Here is an 18,565-nt window from a genome sequence, read left to right as displayed (position 1 = left end):
GATGTTGCTAGATACTGCGTGACTCTTCTGTGTAGTCACACAGACACGCACAAATGCTCTTGTTTTATGATCTGGATTTTCAGTAGCAAAATTCAATTGATAAGTGATGTTGTTGCATTAATGCAAATTCAATTTACTACGCTGCAATGGTTTATGCAAATATTGCATATATATTGAGAACTGAAGTGATGAGTTGATAATCCATTTTTACTACCACAGTAGGGATGAAAAATAAAATGATAAATTATATTTGGACAATTATCTTAATATATATACCCTTGTCAAACATCTGTATAACAAGCTTTTATCTTACCTTATGAAATTCCCAAATATCTAAAAAATAATGTATTTCTTGCTGATAACAAAGACTGTTTGTCTTGAAAGAATGTATGTGTTAAAATGTATTCATTAAGCAGTGCAAAAACAAGAAAAATAAGTCAATATCATACCCTGACAAAAAAAGTCACAGTCCTTTTATTTCAAGGTATTTTATCTTGCTAATGTTTATGTTTTTTCCAGCATAGGTGCGCTGATACTTTTTGCCCAAAGGGTCATATCACGACGAAACTGCTCTTGAAAATATGGTGTTACAATATTGATGAAAATAGAGGCTAGTGGGAAAAACAAAAAGTGCCGAAATAGTAGTTCTTTTACTACAGAAATACACGTTAATCACAAATTTTATGAGTTTAGGTGAACATAAAAAGTCAAAAGAAATGTGTATTTATCTAAATGGCATCTGTGAAATGTCTCGGCATTACAAATGACTTTTGATGTTCAATATGACCCTCATATATTGAACTAATAAATATTCCATCCATTCCGTTAGTCACTTCAATGCTATAAAGATTAGTACATGACTCTGCTTGTACTGACTTGAATGCATTACACATTTTTGCTTCAATTCAAAATATAATTGAGCCTTGAATTGTACTTTGACCTGAAATGTTTCTCATGATATTTGTATGCTTCCTCTTAGATGTGACTGGTAAATCAGTTCCAGCGCACTGCAATTTACTGAGCCAGGATGCAAAATTGTAAATGTAAAGAAAATAAAAATAAATGCAAAAAGCAATATATTGAAGTATTTAAATAATGTGCAGTATGATGTCAGTTGCTTTGTTACTTTTACTACTGTATCTACTAATGCTGTGCAAGTGAAGAAAACTATTCTACCAACAATATAAATCTAATATGTTTGAATACACACTATTTCTGAACATAGAGTAATCATAGTGACATGATCATGTATTACTGAAACTTTATACGGGAGGATAAAAAATTGCTATTGGTCTATTTCTTTGTGCCCATAAATAACTATCCTCTTGTTAGTGTACTGTATTTATAAGCAACCGACATATATTTGCATACATATTTTTTTAAAAAGGTCAACAGAATGCAACATAGTCGGAAAAATGAGTGTCTTATACAGCGTGACACTGACCTAAAGTTGAGAACATAGAAGTAATGCCAGAGGAAGTTAACAATGGCAGAGTATCGTCAAAAAAATGGAACTTGTGACTTTTTCCTTGTAATGTTGCTTCAATCTGCCAATTTTACACCAAAAGGAGTTTTATGTTTGCTATAGTCGTTGCACAAGGCTGTCACGGCGTCCTCTGCTTTTTCCCAAACCACCTCTAAGCAGTAATGGTAAGTTTAGCTTCTTTTTATTATTTTCAATATATTTCAGTTTTTTAATAGGAAGTATTTTGACATAAGCGGGATATGTCACTAGTGCAGGAATGGAACTCATTCGCACCTTGAAGAATCCCTATGATAATAGTTATTGTAATAACATTATTTTTGCTTACAAAGTTGACCACCATCTAACTACCAAGTTGCATAGTTATTTTTTGTTAAATCTTTATAATAGCCTCAACATACCTTATTCCAGTTAACTCTCTTCATCACTGATTCAGGCTTGTAAACCTTCTTGGGCTCAAGCCCATATGGCAACTTGAGGACCGGGATCGGGGGAGGTGGCGGAGGCCCACCTGGGCCCCCGAAAAACGGCGGAGGTGGTGGTGGTCCACAACCTGGCGGGGGTGGCGGAGGTGGAGGCCCCCCTCCTGGAGGAGGAGGGGGTGGCGGAGGAGGTGGGGGACCAGCGGAATGGCCAGGTAGAGGTGGTGGAGGTGGCGGTGGACAGCCGCCCGGTGGGAGCGGTGGCGGAGGTGGTGGAGGGGGTGCCGGGGCGCCCTTAGGTTGTGGTGGAGGTGGCGCTCCGGGCACACCTGGGCCTGCTGCAATCTGTAAGAAAACATTGGTGTCCGTGATTTATTTTTTTCCAAGTTGCCAAAAATGTTCCCGTTACGTGCTCTGATGTATTATTGCGTTGCCAAAAAGATTTAAAGACTTAGATCTTTGTTTGCTTTGCCAAACGAAGCCTTTATCTCTGCCTATGTCCCCTTAAAATATACAATTACAGGACATCACTACTGCAGCTGTGACAGAGAAGAGCTAACAGTCCCTAAGCATACCTCCACTGTCACTTTCATCACACAAACACAGCTAGTCTGAGGCAAAATACCTCTAGGAAATGAAAAGAAAATGCAAATATGGCAATTATAGACACCCAAACATGGCCGTAGTGTGAGCTTCTCAGCTTATTAGACGAGTGCATTGCCCAGATCAATTCGCCCTCCTGACCGCATCACTAAGTCACCCGATTCCAATTGCTTAGAATGTGATTGGCGTCTTTTTTAAAGAGTGTGATTTATTACACCACGACTGATTGTTTACCAGAGCTAAAAGAGCTCATTTCGTTGTCAATACAGATTTGACAATTATGTGTCTGTCAATCTCAAATCCTCTGTGGCCCATTTCCCCTTTCAGTGCTAATATAGGCAAATGGAAGGAAATTAACTGGCAAATTAAGAGTGCGCCTGGTATCCATATTGATGGTGAGCTCATATAGAAGTGTTCTGGACACTGTAGATTCAATGAGGAGGTTACTGTGGCAACTAATGAACTCTGAATACTATGTAATTAAATCCTATGTTCCAATCTCATCACTGATATTCAATTCGAAGGGGACGTGATTACTTATGAAAAGTGCACTCAACAACCAGGAAAGACAAAAGCATTACAGCGTGTTAAGTCTGCCATTAAATGTAGGTTTATTGACAGCACTATTTACATCTTTAAAAAAGAGGGGGTTCAACAGTCCTCTCGTGAGAAGTTTTCCAAATGGTGCCAATAAATGTATATCCATGTGGGATAGAAAAGCAGGTTTCTTTTCCTTAGCATGCAGCATTTTTCATTTGTCAACTTATAGGACTATTTGACTTTAGGACTGAAAACCCCCATAAACCACACAGACAGACTCCATAACCATTGTTTGTTACAGCGTGTCTTTTGTTTTCTAGTTCCTGCAAAGCTAATCGGGCCATCGGACTTCAAACACACTGGGGATATTATCAAGCAAGAGTGCGGCGACTGAAGCTTGTTGCCGTTACAAAAGAACAAGTTAGTCATGAGTGGTTCCCTGTGGGCAATGCTGGGAGAGCACAGAATCATGACTTGAGGAAGAGCTGTTCTCTCGAGAAGCCACCTGTGGCACACCATCACGACAGAAGGAATATAATAACAAAATAAAAATCCAGAGTAAACTACAAAAAAATAAAAATAAACATTACCACTTCACACAATAACCTTCCTTTTTAACTTCAATCATCTTTATATCCATTCATTTGGTCTCATTACTTTCAAGCCTAGTGTTATGTTGCAGTACTAATAAAGATTTTTTTGTCAAATACCTATTAAAGGTTTTTATTATCCCAGCACTCGTTCTGTGAACAACTACGTCGACTTCTTGAGAACGCCATGCTCTTTTACTAATTCCAAACCTCCACACCTGGCTTGATTACACCGCACCTTTCCATTCTGGCTCGAAAAACGTGTGACCAATTAATCCAAGAAATTGCTAATCAGATTTAGACGCATTTTTGTGTTGATCCTGGATTTCCTCATCCTGTATTTGTGCAATCTCACCCGTGGTACATTTTCTTCAATGCATGTGTGCAAATAGGAAATCAAAGGTTGGCCATTTCTCAGATGTTTAAAAGTCACATATGCAGGGAGTACACCCACCTTGGCTTCAGATTCCCTGATGAGTCTCTGAGCCTCTTTGAGCTTGTCACTTTCTATAGTTAACTGTTGATACCCAACACACACACACACACACACACACACAAAGAAACACATAGGCCATAGGCACACCACAAACATAGGGAAGCAAAGAGACACAGTTGGAAAGGAGGGTTAGAGAGACAAAGAATGAATCGTACGCTTCATAGGAGGGGCATGTATAGGACAGCACACAGAGCAGACAAAGCGAGCAGAGCCAAAGAGTATGGGTCTTAAACAATACCAGTGTATCGCATGCCAATTTTGCCTCAATGAGGGTGTTTGATGTGCAAGAGGCAGTGTGTCCTTAGGCTTTAAAACAAGATGCAATACATCATGTCATCTATAGTACCTCAAAGGAAAATCACCCCTAAGATGCAGGCATCCACCTTCAAAACACATCTCCCATTTACTATTTTCTTCAGTTGTTTTTTTCACTTTGGAAAATGTCCATGTTCTTAGGAGACTGAAATACATTCATTCAATTAATGTACATTACTTTGTTTGAAGGTGTACACCTTAGACAGTAATGCCGAGGGATCCAACAACTAGCCTCCTGCTATGCAGGGTTGGGTGTTATGGCAGCAGATTTAAGAGCTTCAGCGGGAAAACCTAGGCTAACCTTTCTCCAGCCACTTCATCCAGGGGAACTGGAGGCTTTCCTAGGCTATCTGAGAAACAGTCTTGGCGACGTGTCCTGTGTGATCCCTAGGATGTTGTCCAAGTTGTATTGTTTAAACACACATTGGAAAAATGTATATAAATTAACCTCCTCCGGTTTTACTTTCATTTTCAGGGACGACACCGCAAGACAAGCAGCCTTTAGCAACAGATAGTCATGCAAAGGACAAGCTTCAATGCCAAATCAAAGCACACAGAAAGCAATTCTATATTTGATCACTTAAAGGAGACGAACAGAAACATGAGTCAGTGTTATAAAGACAGCTACATCCTGCCTTTAATAGGGAAAAAGGGAGCTCGGGGATTGACACCTAACTACCAAAGACGCAGGTCATTTATTTCAAGTATGGTTTCTACCGAAAGCATTTGAGGAACTTAAATTATAGTTGGACCACTTAAAACCAATTAAAAATGTTGACTTTGCAAGCGTATTCTGTTTGGAAACGAGCAACTGATGAACAAAAGAGATTCATTTAGTAAAGAGATTTTTTTTTAAGATCATGCACCATACAGATTTGTAGAAATGTACGGGGTGATGGGGGGGTTTAACCGCTGTGGACCGCCAGCTCCTCCCGGGGGCCGATTGAGGTCAACTCCGAGTCTGTCAGCTTGTTAAAAGCTATTAATGGGATGGTGCAGAATTCCGCTGCGTACCACTGCACTACTACATTATTCATTCCTGCTCCAACCCAATTGCAGTGAAAAGCTTCCTTCTCCTAAGAGCAAACGGCTCAGCGAAGGACGCACGATTCCCCCACTTGTTGTGTTTCCTGTGTCCCTTTGTTGATGTTTATAAGCATGGGCACTTCTCCACTCAATTGAGGGATAATCAAAAAGGCACATCAAACAGGCTACTTGTTACAATGCCAAAGTTCCTGGTGTACCGTTGCTCATTAAATGTGTCTGGTTGTGGCAAACAAGGAGACCCGTGCATGCATGCGTTTTAATATCTGACAGGCGCCCTCTTAGGATGAAAGGTTAGCGTTAGTGTAGATTGCACTTTATTCCTGAAAAAGAAATATATAATGAAAAATAAAACTGCCTGTGATGGTGGGCTGGCTTTGATAGAAAGAGGCAAATGTATGATTTAAATGCTGCACGCTTGCAACGTTGATGGCTTTTACCGCGCCGTGTCGGCAGCGGATGAGGCGGCAGAACACGCTTGCAATCATCAGAGAGGGTGCTGTTGTGTTCACCGCTTGAGATAGGATTAAATCCTAACCCGCAGAAGATCAAAAACGGCACTTGGTTGGCTGTTACTGCTATTGCATAATTAAACTAACTTCCAAATGAACATGGATATTTATGGACCTTTGAAGAGACATTATTTTCTTTTGCTTCCCTCATTTGAATGGATGGAGATGGTAATTTGCACAATGAAACTATACTTTTATATATATAAATGTACATTGAAGTGGAATTTGTTCACTATTAAGTTCATGGTTCCAATATCTTATTTTCCAAGCTTGTGTAGGTTTTCTCTGGGTATTAGACTTAAATTTGTGTGCTCCAAAAAGTGAGTTCAAATGTTCTTGTTGCATTTTTTTAAACTAAAAGACACATCATTGTGAAAATAAGTGAGATTGGATAATAAGACTTTCATGAACCTTGTGTTTGTTAAATCGAGAAACTTTAGATTGTAATAACATCATCACAATGAAAAGGTGGAAGGCAGTAATAATGATGTGAGAGTGCTTCGGCAATTTGGCACTATGGGTGTCATGCTTTCATCCTTCAATATTGATTTACATTATATTCCATTACTTTTTCTTTTGTTCTCTAAAGACACTCCTAAAACGTTTTCAATTGTGTTAAAATGAGAACATTTTTTTTGGCGCTCAGAATGAAAGGTTTGGCTTAGGGAGAAATGTTTTCAAAGTTGCTTAAAAAGAAATGCTATCCACCTCCAAGATGATAGAATTACAGAGGAAAAGCTTCAATAGCGGCATTCAGCCACATTAAGAGCTTCGACTTAAGAAGATTGGCCTATTATTAAATGAAATGCTCCCACATCCACTTAGAGAGCATCTGTAAGAGTTTCAAAAAGCTCCACACGGCTTGTGAGTTGTCTTTTTTTTGTAGGATTTACCTGAGACTCTAAGGTGTGGATCCTCCCCTCCAACTCTTTGATTCTCTCCTCTTTCTTTTGAGACTCAGCTTGAGCCTCCTGTCGTGCACTGAACTCTTCGTCAAACTGCAAGAAAGAGGACACAAACATGTCAACGTGTGCACAATGATCAAAACAAGGAGGCGAAGGATGGCGAACGGCGGGGCGTCTCTGGAGAGTGGCCTCGGGGCACATCAACAGACACCAAAATCCAAGGCATTCTATTCATGGTCTTCATCACCCGGGAGTCCTGTTGTCCTTTATCTTTGTTTCAGACTTTGCTTTCATACATGTTGATGGTTTTAACCTTTGCATAATACCAAGACATGTCAGTGTAATAACTTCACCAGCCCAGCAGGGTGCAAAGAACTGGGCTCTTGCAATGCAACGTCGAAGAAAATTACCCTCCCCAAAAACTAATTTAAGAGTATGCTTAACTTGTGACCTCACCTTACATTAATTCGAAATTTTCTTACAATATGGGCCAAAGTTTTATATAAGTATAAGTCACACTTTTTTCATTGTTTGCCCTCCCCAAAAAATTACATTACAGTGACAATTACTTGTTTTATCCCCTCTTCATTGTGTATTCTTTGGCCGGTCCAACTTATACTCAGGTGCAACCAATAGTTCGAAATTGGCGGTATATATTTGATGAGGATTCTTTTACTGCCTATTTTGTCACCTTTAAAGTTATTTATTATTAGCTAAAAAACATATGGATCATCAAGTTGAAGATTAAAGTGTTTTTTTGGGTATATTCTATTAAATAAAGGAGTCTGATTTGCAAATAATTGTATTCTGTTTAGAATTGATTTATTCATTTTTTTAACAGGTCCAACTTCATTTGAGCTGTAAAACAAATTGGAAGCCGTCCAATGTAACAAAACTTATTGTCGTCGATTTCTACTTTACTAGTAATGAAATGTGCATTAAGGAGGCGTCTCTCGGAGCAAAGACGCATCAAAACACCTGCACAAAATGTAAGTGCGGCTTAGTACTGTGCACAAATCAGAGCCCCGCCATTGATTCTTGTAATGCTGATACGGATCATGTAGCGTCGCAGCCAGGTATTGATTAAAGCATGGAAAATCTATAGCTTGTCTGGGAGCAGTGTGGAACAAAAAGACTTTCCTGATAGGACTTGGCCAAGCAAGGGCCCTGTTGAAGTGATTAATGCCTTACCTTTTTGGAGTACTCGGCAGCTTTCTGTTCGCTCTCTTCTACTTTGGATTTGTCCACACACTGATCTGCAAATGAGAAGTGCACACACACACACGCCCAATGAATGCCTCAAACCCTTTTTTATTGTATATCATTATTCCTTATCTGGTACCATTCTTTCTCAAATAACTTGTTGCCTTATTTATTTCTGCTTTAAATAGGTTTTCCTGTGTATCTCCAGCTTAATAATGCTAAATAAATGCTCTCTAAAAATGAAAACATGCAACGAAAAGGAAAGAATACCAATCAGATGGGTGAAGTCCACATCTAATCGTCGACTGTAGCCAAAGTCGGGGTCCATCCCGTTTCGATGGAGGACCACCTGGGATATGCATTCTTCAATCACCTTGTAGTACTGCGGCCTGAGCATAAAGAAGAACAATCATAAGCAATGTATGATAGACACCACATCGACAGGACTAATTGAGCATAAATATGTCCCCCATCCGATTTAGAGGTCACAAAATGCCAAGTTGAGGAAAAAAGGGAGAGAAAAAAAAGTGGCTTGTTAAATTTGATCACTTGCTTCACTCCCGTCATGAAATGAGCAGATAATGGGTGCGCTGAGGTTGAGGGTGTGTTTGTGTGACCATTTCAAGGTGACAGTCAGCCCTTTCGCGTAATTTGCAATCATCTTTGCCAATTAGAACAACCATTAAAAAAGATATGTAAATCTAATCAGTGTAACGTGTGTAATTGAAAGCACAATGACCGAGAAAACATGTCAGCGAGATGGTGGTTAGTACGGCTATCCAGCTGCGTGTTTGAGTCCGCACGCGGGAACGGGCCAGCAAACCTGACCTTTTTGGTGGTGAGACTATCAACTTTAATTGCTTGTGACATTTAGCAAATAGATTGCCATTTAAGACGAGATCCTAACTGAGAAATAATGATTTTCTAAGCTCGACTTTGACCCAGGAGTCCATTTTGAAGTACCTCATGCTAAAAGTTTCCTGATAAAGAATTGAAAGTGAATACAATAGGAGAGTCAGACAGACAGAATTAACTTTGCTGATTATAATGTGGGAGCACAACAGTCTGAGCCAAAGAAAAATGCAAATAAACAGAAAGGTGATCTTATAAAAAAGAAAATACAAAATGAAAGAGGCATGGAATGTCTGACATTAATGCTTGAGCTGGCAGCTTCGCCCACTCGTGATTGGATGAAGCTTGCCAGCGTCGCCTTGCTTGGCTTAAGTGCGGTGCCGCTCGGCTTACGACTGTCACCCATGTACTGCGCAGTATTATCTCAATATGTCGCCCTATTTTCCAGCCGTCCTCCATCCTCTGCCACCGTCAAGCGGACGCAGCAGCGGCGCGAGTGACCCAGAACTGTCAGGCCCCCCGTCCGGTGGGCAGCGCCGGGTTCCAAGAAAGCGTGTATATAAGTCCCACTGCATCATTGCCCACCTCCTTTATTTCTTTATTTATTTATTCTGACTCTGGCACCTTCACTTCTTCCAATTGCCGCCGCGCGCCATCCCAGCCACTTGATCCAGCAATGCTCCACATATCCACTATAATCCCCATATCGTCGGGCTCCAAAAGAGCACATCTGCTCTATATTTACAGGGCGGGTTTGATGTGCTCCCATTCATTAGGCTTGCTCTGTGAGATTAATTATCAAAAATAAACCAAGCCCGCAAGGGAAGCGCAACAGCTCACATCAATGACAGTCGACACGACACTTCAATGCTTTTGGCCCAATTTAGACAGTGTCGCCAAACACATATACAATACCTCAGTTAAGAATCAATCTGTCACGTATTTACTAACTAGCAGCACTCGCTCGCATAATCTAGTCTAAATGACACCCTGACCCAATTAATATAGTACTTGTAATGTCCGTGTGCGGTCATTTGGTCGCCGGTCTTTTGGTCGCCGGTCTTTTGGTCGCCCGGACCCAAACAACGGGCGACCAAAAGACCGGCGACAAAACAAGGTAAAACAACACGTTCTACGCATCAATAAAAGCCAACAATGGCCCTGAGCAGTTTCACTGAGCGGACGTGTGAGTGTATAAGAGTTTGTATGACCATGAGTTGTCCCCTTAGGAAGGGACGTCAGTCAGGGTCTTAACAAGTTCTCCAACAAAACACAATAAAAGTACGGGAAATTTGGAGCTTTTCTTTAGCCTAATAATTAATAGGGCATTAAGTATGACTAAATAATAATTCAGTTTGTATTCAGGGAATTTGAGCAACGATTTAAATGGTAATTATCAATAACCTTCCGGGCGACCAAAAGACCGAGTACCTGTAATGTCACACCTCTAATAAAATAAATAACAACAATAAAAACCTACTGTAGATTGCACCACTGTTTATCACAAGGGACTATTAGTAAATTCCAATCTATTCCACAGTGACTGCAGAATTCCAATCCAACCAAACAAAATGACACTTTTTCACAAATCTGGTGTAATCTGTTGATTGTAAGCAGGTGTTGCTTGTTTTAGCAGAAAACGCATTGGTTAAACTGTTTGTGCTGAATCGGTTGGAACAAAAACCAGGACCGACAGCGGCCCTGGAGACCCCTACAGTAGACCATTAAAACCAAAACATGCTTATCCTACAGCAAAACCAATATGGCACCTGTAAAGCCCGACATTTACTGTCGACTGTAAAGTGTAGGGAAAAAAGTGCTGTTGTAAGCATTTCAGTAGACATTTATTCAATGCAAGGATGAAAATAAGAATCAAAACTAGAGAGTAACATCAAAATGAATTTGAATATGATATTCTGACGTTAAAAATATAACATTCAGCGAACTAAACCAAGACCCAAATGACAGCTTTGCTATAGCATATTATTTCTTTCAGAGATCACTGTTGCAAATGACTTATTGCTTGCTTGGAGAGAGGTATACGGCCACTAACGGCGAGGTAGAAGTGGCTGTAGCTTTTTAATATGAATCCATTTTCCTCGCTTCCTTCTCATAGATGAGTGATGCATTATTTATAGAGCAACTTGTCTATGATAAATTCATCTCCCTCCTCTCATCATCTGCTCGCACCCCGACATTCTTTTTATAAGTCTGCTGTCTGCGAAAAAGGCCTGACACAGCAGTGAATTCATCAATGTCACTCGATTCGGCCCGATGATTGACACGTTTTCTCTTCAAACGTTTTAGCGACATTTAAAATTTTCATTTTGCAACCCACCCTTCCTTGCACTTCTTTTTTAGTATCCATAACTAGGTTTTACATGTTCTGCACTGGCAACATGTGGCAATATAAAACCTATTTTTTTTCTTTGCACTAGCGAAAGTGGGAACTTCTGAAGGTGGAGGAATATGTGAAACTAAAATCCATAAAAACCACTGTAAGAGAATGCAATAGTTTGCAATTGCATGTGTTTCTAGGAGGTTTATTGATGTGTGATAATAACGTCAATGATGATGTTTATTAAAAATAAGTGGGTGAAAAAATGTGATCTTTATGTAGGTCATCTATTTGAGTAGGGAATAAGCAGGTGTCTATCACCAAGCAGTTTTACTTATTAAAGTGGGCAATAAACTAGGAAATTATGAGCAGCATGGAATTTACTAGGGGGTTTTTTTGGTCGCCAAAAAAGAAGGTTGTTTTTTTTTCTATTTTAGCAGAGAGGGAAGAAGGCAATTGACTATGGTGTGAAGTATTTTTGAGTGAAATCCACTATTTCAGATGATCCAATATCTTAGCAGGTCATAAAAAGGGCCTATTTCAGTTCAAAGGTTTTTTTTTTAGTTGCTGCTATCTAGTAATTGGGACAAGGCAGTGCCGCCATTAAAATGTGATATCATGGCAGAGTTATCAGAAAAATCAGTTGTAAAATGTGTTTACCTAAATGTACGCCAACACAGTCTATTCATTAATGTGTGGTGTCCACGAGAGTGGAGGTCACTATTTGAAGAGGTAGAATATTTTAGCAAGGCTTGTCAAAATGACAGGTGTCGCTTTGAGAAGAGCCATTTACATAATGGCACTGAAGTGGACACTGAAGTAGGCAATTTATTGCAGCAAAGAGTCTATTCAAAGGAAGATTTACGGACATAGAATATCAACGGGGGTCATTGAAAAATGAAGTGAGGAAATGAGGCTGCTGTATTACTTTGGTGGACATCAAATTAGGAAGTATGAGGAATTGTCTGTATCTTGACATAGGTCACACAAATGTCCTCATTGGGTTGAGTCATAAGATTACTGCTGATGTAAGAGTGTCTGTTGAGGTTTTAAGTTTTTGCGCCAAATCAGGCAACTTACCGGATGTAGTAGTCATTTCTGATGAGGAGTAGGTGCTGAAGGATAGACAGGAAGTAGGCCTCAGACCCTGTGTCTTTCACCATGTTGGATAAGAGATGATACACCTCATTCATGTCAGTAGAGGGGGCAAAGTTAAGGGAAACAAACCAAGGAGTACAATGCTTAATTAATATATTTATAACACCGTGTTTTAAACACCATTCAAACGCTCAGCAGCCGAGTAAATGGAAGCAGTTTGAAGCATTCTCGTTTTCTCTTCACACCTCCGCTTCCTGACAGGCATCATGGAGTGAAAGCAAACACAGATGTGATTCCTCTTATCAGTTCTCTCCAGAGACCCGAAAAGCCTGATAACAACGAACATAAAGGAGAGATGGAAGTATGGAAAAGAGAATAAAACAACTCCCTCCGGTTTACCTGTCACTCTGTTTTCAAAGTAGAAACAATTAATTAGACAAAAAAAGACATTCAACATTTAAGGCAAGCATAACGGAAGGAGAAGTGAAACCTTTGCAGAACAACAATTATGCTGAGAGTCGCTTTTGTCATTGAAAGTGACACTCTTCAGCCAAGAAAAGAAAATATACAAAACTCAGGTTATAAAATTTGCAAAGGGTATTGATTATGTGTCTTCTGTCGGCTCGCCCCTGGAGGGAGCACTGTTGGCTCGGAAAGCTTAAACAGATCCGTCATGTCTCAATCACTTTCTGCATGGGATTTTTGCATATTGACCCATTGACAAGGTTACTAAATAGATGTAAAAGAGCTTTTAAAGATTTAATTTGTTCTTATCAAACTTCTAATAGCGTTTAACAAGTTAAACAGTGATGTTGAATATGATGTGAAGCCTATGTAAAGTAGTTGTTTATGCCAACGGGGTGTCATTCTATTTTGTGGGGGGAAAAGTACAATCAGCTTTTCAATCATGTTATAAATGTGCACACTGACAACATGATGGAAATCTGCCATCGCAACTAAAATATTTACAAGGAACAAAGTGATGAAATGACCTGACAGTAAATGTAGTGGCACATAATATTCTCACATCTGTTTTAAGAGAAGGAAAATGGCTTTGAAATAAGAAAAAAGACATTTTATGATGTAACAACTGCTCCGGGCCATGTAGTATGACTATTGTTGAAAGTTTAAAGACCCCATATTATGCTCGTTCACTCTCTTTAACTTAAATATATGGAATTCTAGACAAAGGGGAACCCTTTAGAAGCCAAAGAACCACAAAGAAAATTGTGACAAAGCCTTTTAGGTGGCCTCCTATTGCTTTTTCAGGCTGAGAGGTGGTAGTGTCTTAGCTTATTCCGTTTTTTTGGCATCACTACAGCCCATAAAAACTGTCTTCTACGTTGTCCAACCTCTCACTTGATGTCCATACAGTAATATATACAAGTTAAACGAGTTGTGTTGGATCATTTAAATGACCCATTTTTTCCGATTTATTTTCCAATGTGTCTTTGATTAATATTTTTTTAATCAATCCCGGGAATAGATAATTCTCTCAAGTAATGTATATGCCCCCTACCTTGTATTATCAGAGCATGACACTAGGGAGAATTAGCAGCCCTGTGAAATTCAATTATGGCCTCACTAGTGCAACATTAGAGAGGACACAAGAAGGAGCGCAGGACTTGGAAAGAATCCAAGCAGCTCTATCTATCACTAAGCTGCAGACATAGACACAACGTAGAATGCCAATCCATTCAATGACCCCTCTTCTCTACCGCCAAATCATGAATAAACATTAGTGGCAGTGGGATGTAGGCCAGTCAGTGGTAGGGTCAATCAATCACCATTCCGCAGCTGATTAATATTTATGAATGTTTCACAGTCACCTCCTGGCACCGGCACCAGAGTCAGGCAGGGACGAGTGAGGTTTGTGCGGGTCAATATTCATGGAAAAACAAGAGGCATACTCAGGTAAGAAGAACCGCCGGGCTGGTTTTATTGTGTAGGCAAAAGGGGCTGGCGAGGCATTTAGAATGATACCCTGAAGCTCTGCGATCAATACACTACATTGTCCTGGGAAACAAACATTGGGCCATCTCATTTGTGAACCCGCTCAAGCACATCATTAATCCAAGTGCTGCCGCCCTTTTTTTTAACACACAGACACACACACACACGTTTCACCTGAGTGTGTCAACACAAAGTGTCACTCACCGCGGTGCTTTGTGTCAGCAGGACAAGTGTGGGATTTGCTGCAAGGAGAGAAAAAAGGCTGTGGACATCTGCATAACAATGTCAGGTGTCTGGAATGACGCCTCCCAGTGCCACTCATTCATACATAGCCCCGGAGAAGATTAGTGAATTATTAAAGGGTTTGCCCAAGAAGTTTCTGCGCCTAGATTGAATTATTGCCTTCTTATTAACTTCCTGGTAGATACCTGTGCAGGAATGTAGGAGGGCAATAGAACAGAAGAAACCTTAATAATTTTGAGTGGAAAACTTTTAGGACACGGGAAGGGGTGTTTTCAAAATTCTCCCTGCTTAGCCTAACTAAATGATGTCGCAAAGACATTTTGGGTGCAACTGTAGCTATGAGATTAAACTCTACATCAAGGGTGTCAGACTCGGGTTGGTTCGCGGGCCGCGTTAACGTCAACTCGATTTCATGTGGGCCGGACCATTTTAGATATAATATTTAGATTTTTTTTTATAAATGGATTAAAACAACTGGATTAAAAGCCCTGAATATTCAGTTTTTTTTTATAGATCTAAAACACTGTTTATTTTAGCTTTTTTTAAATGTATTTTTAGATTTTACAAAATTATTTTTGAACTAAAAACACAGAAAAAATTGATAAAAAATTACAATTATTGATTTAAAAGGGGGAAAACCAGAAAATTTAATACACATCTATACTCTTCATTTGCATTCAGTCGGCACTCATGATTTACTTTCCCAGGCCACACAAAATGATGCAGCGGGCCAGATTTGGCCCCCGGGCCGCCACTTTGACACATGTGCTCTACATGCTACTGCCAGAATTACAAAAGTATAAGCTTTTCAGTGCTGCTATAATCTGCCTTTCCTGCTTAAAATGTGTAAATACAGAGCTACAGAATTTAGTGTTTTAAAATCTTGCAATAGTGGCAGTTACCATTGGCTGGCCTCAAAACAGAACTATGTGCTTGCTATTGACCACCATTATAAAGCACACAATTTCACTATAAAATTAAACCAGTTTAATGTCTGGTATGAATTTTAAATTTGGACGGTGTGTCTATGATTTGAGACTAGCAGTCAGGAAGAATCACGAGACACCCTAAAGAACAAAACAAACATGAAGAATTTAAAAAAAGAACGTGAGGGGGTAGATAGTGAGGAGCATGAGCCCACCCTACCCAGCTGCAGAGAGGGAGATTAATATTGTTAGAGCCTCAAATCCCTGTCTAATGAAGCAATCACGGAGGAAATTCAGTCAATCAATGTCATCACGTTGAGTCATCGCTTGCTGCTACATTAGCATTAACGGCCATTCAGGTAATTCACACAGAGGGACAAAAGGACAGTTTGGGAGGAAAAAAGGATATTCCATCTCGGCCCGGATGTCATCCAAGCGATGAGAGAGTTCAATGGAGTCCTCTTCTTTATTCTCATTGAACACCTTGAGCTGGATATCAAGCTCCTCTGTCTCTTTGAGCTCCTAGAATGAGTAAGGTGAACTAGTAAATGCATGTCCATGACCATCACATTGGTTTTTGTCATAAAATGTTGTTTAGTGGTTTCAAAAATGCTGAAGGGACTTAACAAAACCTTATGTTCATGTTTTCAAACAGATTAATCAGATTACATAAGTAAGACCTTTTAGGACAAATGGCCATGTCATGTTCTTTGATTTCTCATATCTTACTGCAATTCAACAATGCAAATTTAATTTTAAATAACGCACAAGTGAATTTTGAGTGTTTTTTTTCCTAAATTCATCGTATAGTATGTTTGATGATGTGTTGAAAATGTGCAAAGATATATATATATATATATATATATATATATATATATATATATATATATATATATATATATATATATATATATATATATATATATATATATATGTATTTCAGCAACACACTTATTTATTTATTAACTTACTTATTACCTATCTATTTATGTCTAAAATGCCTTTCCTGTATCTGCATTCTCACCCTCTTGCTACTGTGAAAATGAAATTTCCCGAATACGGGATGAATAAAGTTATCCAATCCAAAATAGATATATAGAGTTAACGTTAAGAAATGACAGGTTTGAAAAATGTACAGTATAGGGTAAAAACAAAAAAACTCAAATTGTGAAAAATGGCCATGTGTAAGATAACCGACCCTTTGACCATGTGAATACTGCAAAATCTTTAACACCTGTTCCATTCATAGTGGCTTGTGGGAGCTCTCGTTTGAAATGTCAGCGGCGGAGCTGAAAACAGGACACAGTGCCAAATGTATCCTAATTTCTGCAGGTGTACACCAGCCGGCATCATGTTTTTAAAGCCCATCTGTCTGAAGCCGAGCTGGTTCACAGGGTGAGGGCTTGATGGCTTAAGGAGATACAGTGAATAAGCAATGCCCTTTTTATCTTATACTTTTGAGCCATAACCTGAAACATTTTTTTTAAATCAACTCATTACTGTATATAGCTAATATACTGCCTTTGTTTTAAATTCATGTTGTTATTATGTCATGACGGCACAGTGGAAAACTGATACTGTATATATTTGCCCACTGAAATGGTGTACTAGATAAAAGCATGATATAACTTCAATATTTGCATGAAAGTTAACTTTTCAAACTTTTACGTCAAGCTTTGTGCTATTTTTTTAAATGTAATATTCTGCAAATTACAACATGGAATAAAGCAGAGCAGCCTTAGATAAATGGAATCGGAACTAAATTATTGAGGAGTAAACAGGCAAAAGTTTACTGATGCATTGTTAGTCTGCAACTCCACTAATCTCCCTAGCAGATGTGCTGTAGTCATGAAAAATCATGAGGATTCCTTTCAAATCAAAAACTCCATCTTGAGTTATAAAGTGAAGACATCTATAGCAAAGCTGCAAACATGACTTTTTGAAAACTCACAGGCAGGATCTTTTTGAGGCCACATCTTAGGAACTCATTTCGCAGGTGTATTCGGAAGTCCAGGTCTTCCGGAGAGGTAACCAGCGCATTGATGAGTTGCATGCAAGCAACCTGGGGGAGTACACAAAAACCGAATTTCAACAAAACAAAGAACATGTGTTTCTTCTCGCCATTGTCACGGTGACAGATTAGGGTTCCACACTTGTTGTGTTGTGTGTTTCTGTTCTCTTAATTTGATCAATGTCAGTGAAAAACAAAAGTAAGAGTGGATGGACAGTGAAACGAGGAGAAGACGGAAAGGTGAAAAGTCTGCAGCTTGGATGTGCATTATTAATGGATTTATTGGGGGAGAAAGTGTGTGTATTGGTATGCAGGGGTTACTTGGAATTCACTGATCAATTCTAATGAGCAGTAAGGTGTTTTAAGGGAAAATACCACGGATAAGACAGTTTTCCTTAGACAGCCAATCAATAGCGGGCTGAAGAATTCCCATGGATGCTGAAAGTCCTCTTTGGAAAACCTTGACCTGAACCATTGACTTAGATATGCTGTTAAATAGTCAAAACTAATGCATACACTTAGCTGATGAGATGGGCCATCTAAATGCTATAATCTGTCAGTCAATGTCAGAAATTGGCATTTTAAAAGAAAAAGTTACGTTTCAAACCACCTTACTTCACTTTGCTGGGTACATTGTATTTTAAGTAGCACACGTCAGAAGGAAAAAAAAAGATCCCTTATGTGGCATACCATATTATTAAATGCTAACCATAAAAAAATACTCTCCAAAGATTTAATCCTCACATAATTGTTTATAGCAAAATGGAAGTATTTACCAGCTTTGGATCTTTAATTCTTGTAGTAGACCCATTAACTTTAGCTTTATAGATGCTGTGTTAGCTCTGCAGGAAATGTTTGTTGTGGCTGTTGTGAACACGCAGCTGTTTCATATATCATCATTAAAGTTCAGTCCAGCTAATTAGTAGCAGTAGAAGAAGGTGTGCATTTGATCACCATTGGTCAACTATTTGGACAGCCAGTACATTGCAGCCTTTAAAAATAGTTACGTAAATTCACATTTATCTTGTTTA

At 39.1% G+C, this 18,565-nt stretch overlaps 1 protein-coding gene across 8 annotated transcripts in view; it reads right to left on the bottom strand.

Annotated features, from left to right (window-relative positions):
• Positions 1 to 18,565, bottom strand: part of diaph2 (diaphanous-related formin 2) — a 202,415-nt gene that overhangs the window by 118,992 nt on the left and 64,858 nt on the right. For 7 of the 8 annotated variants that reach the window (XM_077608608.1, XM_077608614.1, XM_077608610.1 and 4 more), the window contains 8 exons: positions 17,475 to 17,585; positions 15,933 to 16,045; positions 12,384 to 12,500; positions 8,384 to 8,502; positions 8,102 to 8,166; positions 6,899 to 7,003; positions 4,093 to 4,155; positions 1,885 to 2,250 (listed from right to left, as the gene is read on the bottom strand). In XM_077608608.1, the coding sequence (XP_077464734.1) occupies positions 1,885 to 2,250; positions 4,093 to 4,155; positions 6,899 to 7,003; positions 8,102 to 8,166; positions 8,384 to 8,502; positions 12,384 to 12,500; positions 15,933 to 16,045; positions 17,475 to 17,585 (1,059 nt within the window). The remainder of the gene's footprint in view (positions 1 to 1,884; positions 2,251 to 4,092; positions 4,156 to 6,898; positions 7,004 to 8,101; positions 8,167 to 8,383; positions 8,503 to 12,383; positions 12,501 to 15,932; positions 16,046 to 17,474; positions 17,586 to 18,565) is intronic. The other variant, XM_077608613.1, reaches the window with a different exon arrangement.

Source organism: Stigmatopora argus, chromosome 9 (assembly GCF_051989625.1).
Source record: "Stigmatopora argus isolate UIUO_Sarg chromosome 9, RoL_Sarg_1.0, whole genome shotgun sequence".
NCBI lineage: Eukaryota > Metazoa > Chordata > Actinopteri > Syngnathiformes > Syngnathidae > Stigmatopora > Stigmatopora argus.
This window is presented reverse-complemented; position numbering and strand designations above follow the sequence as displayed.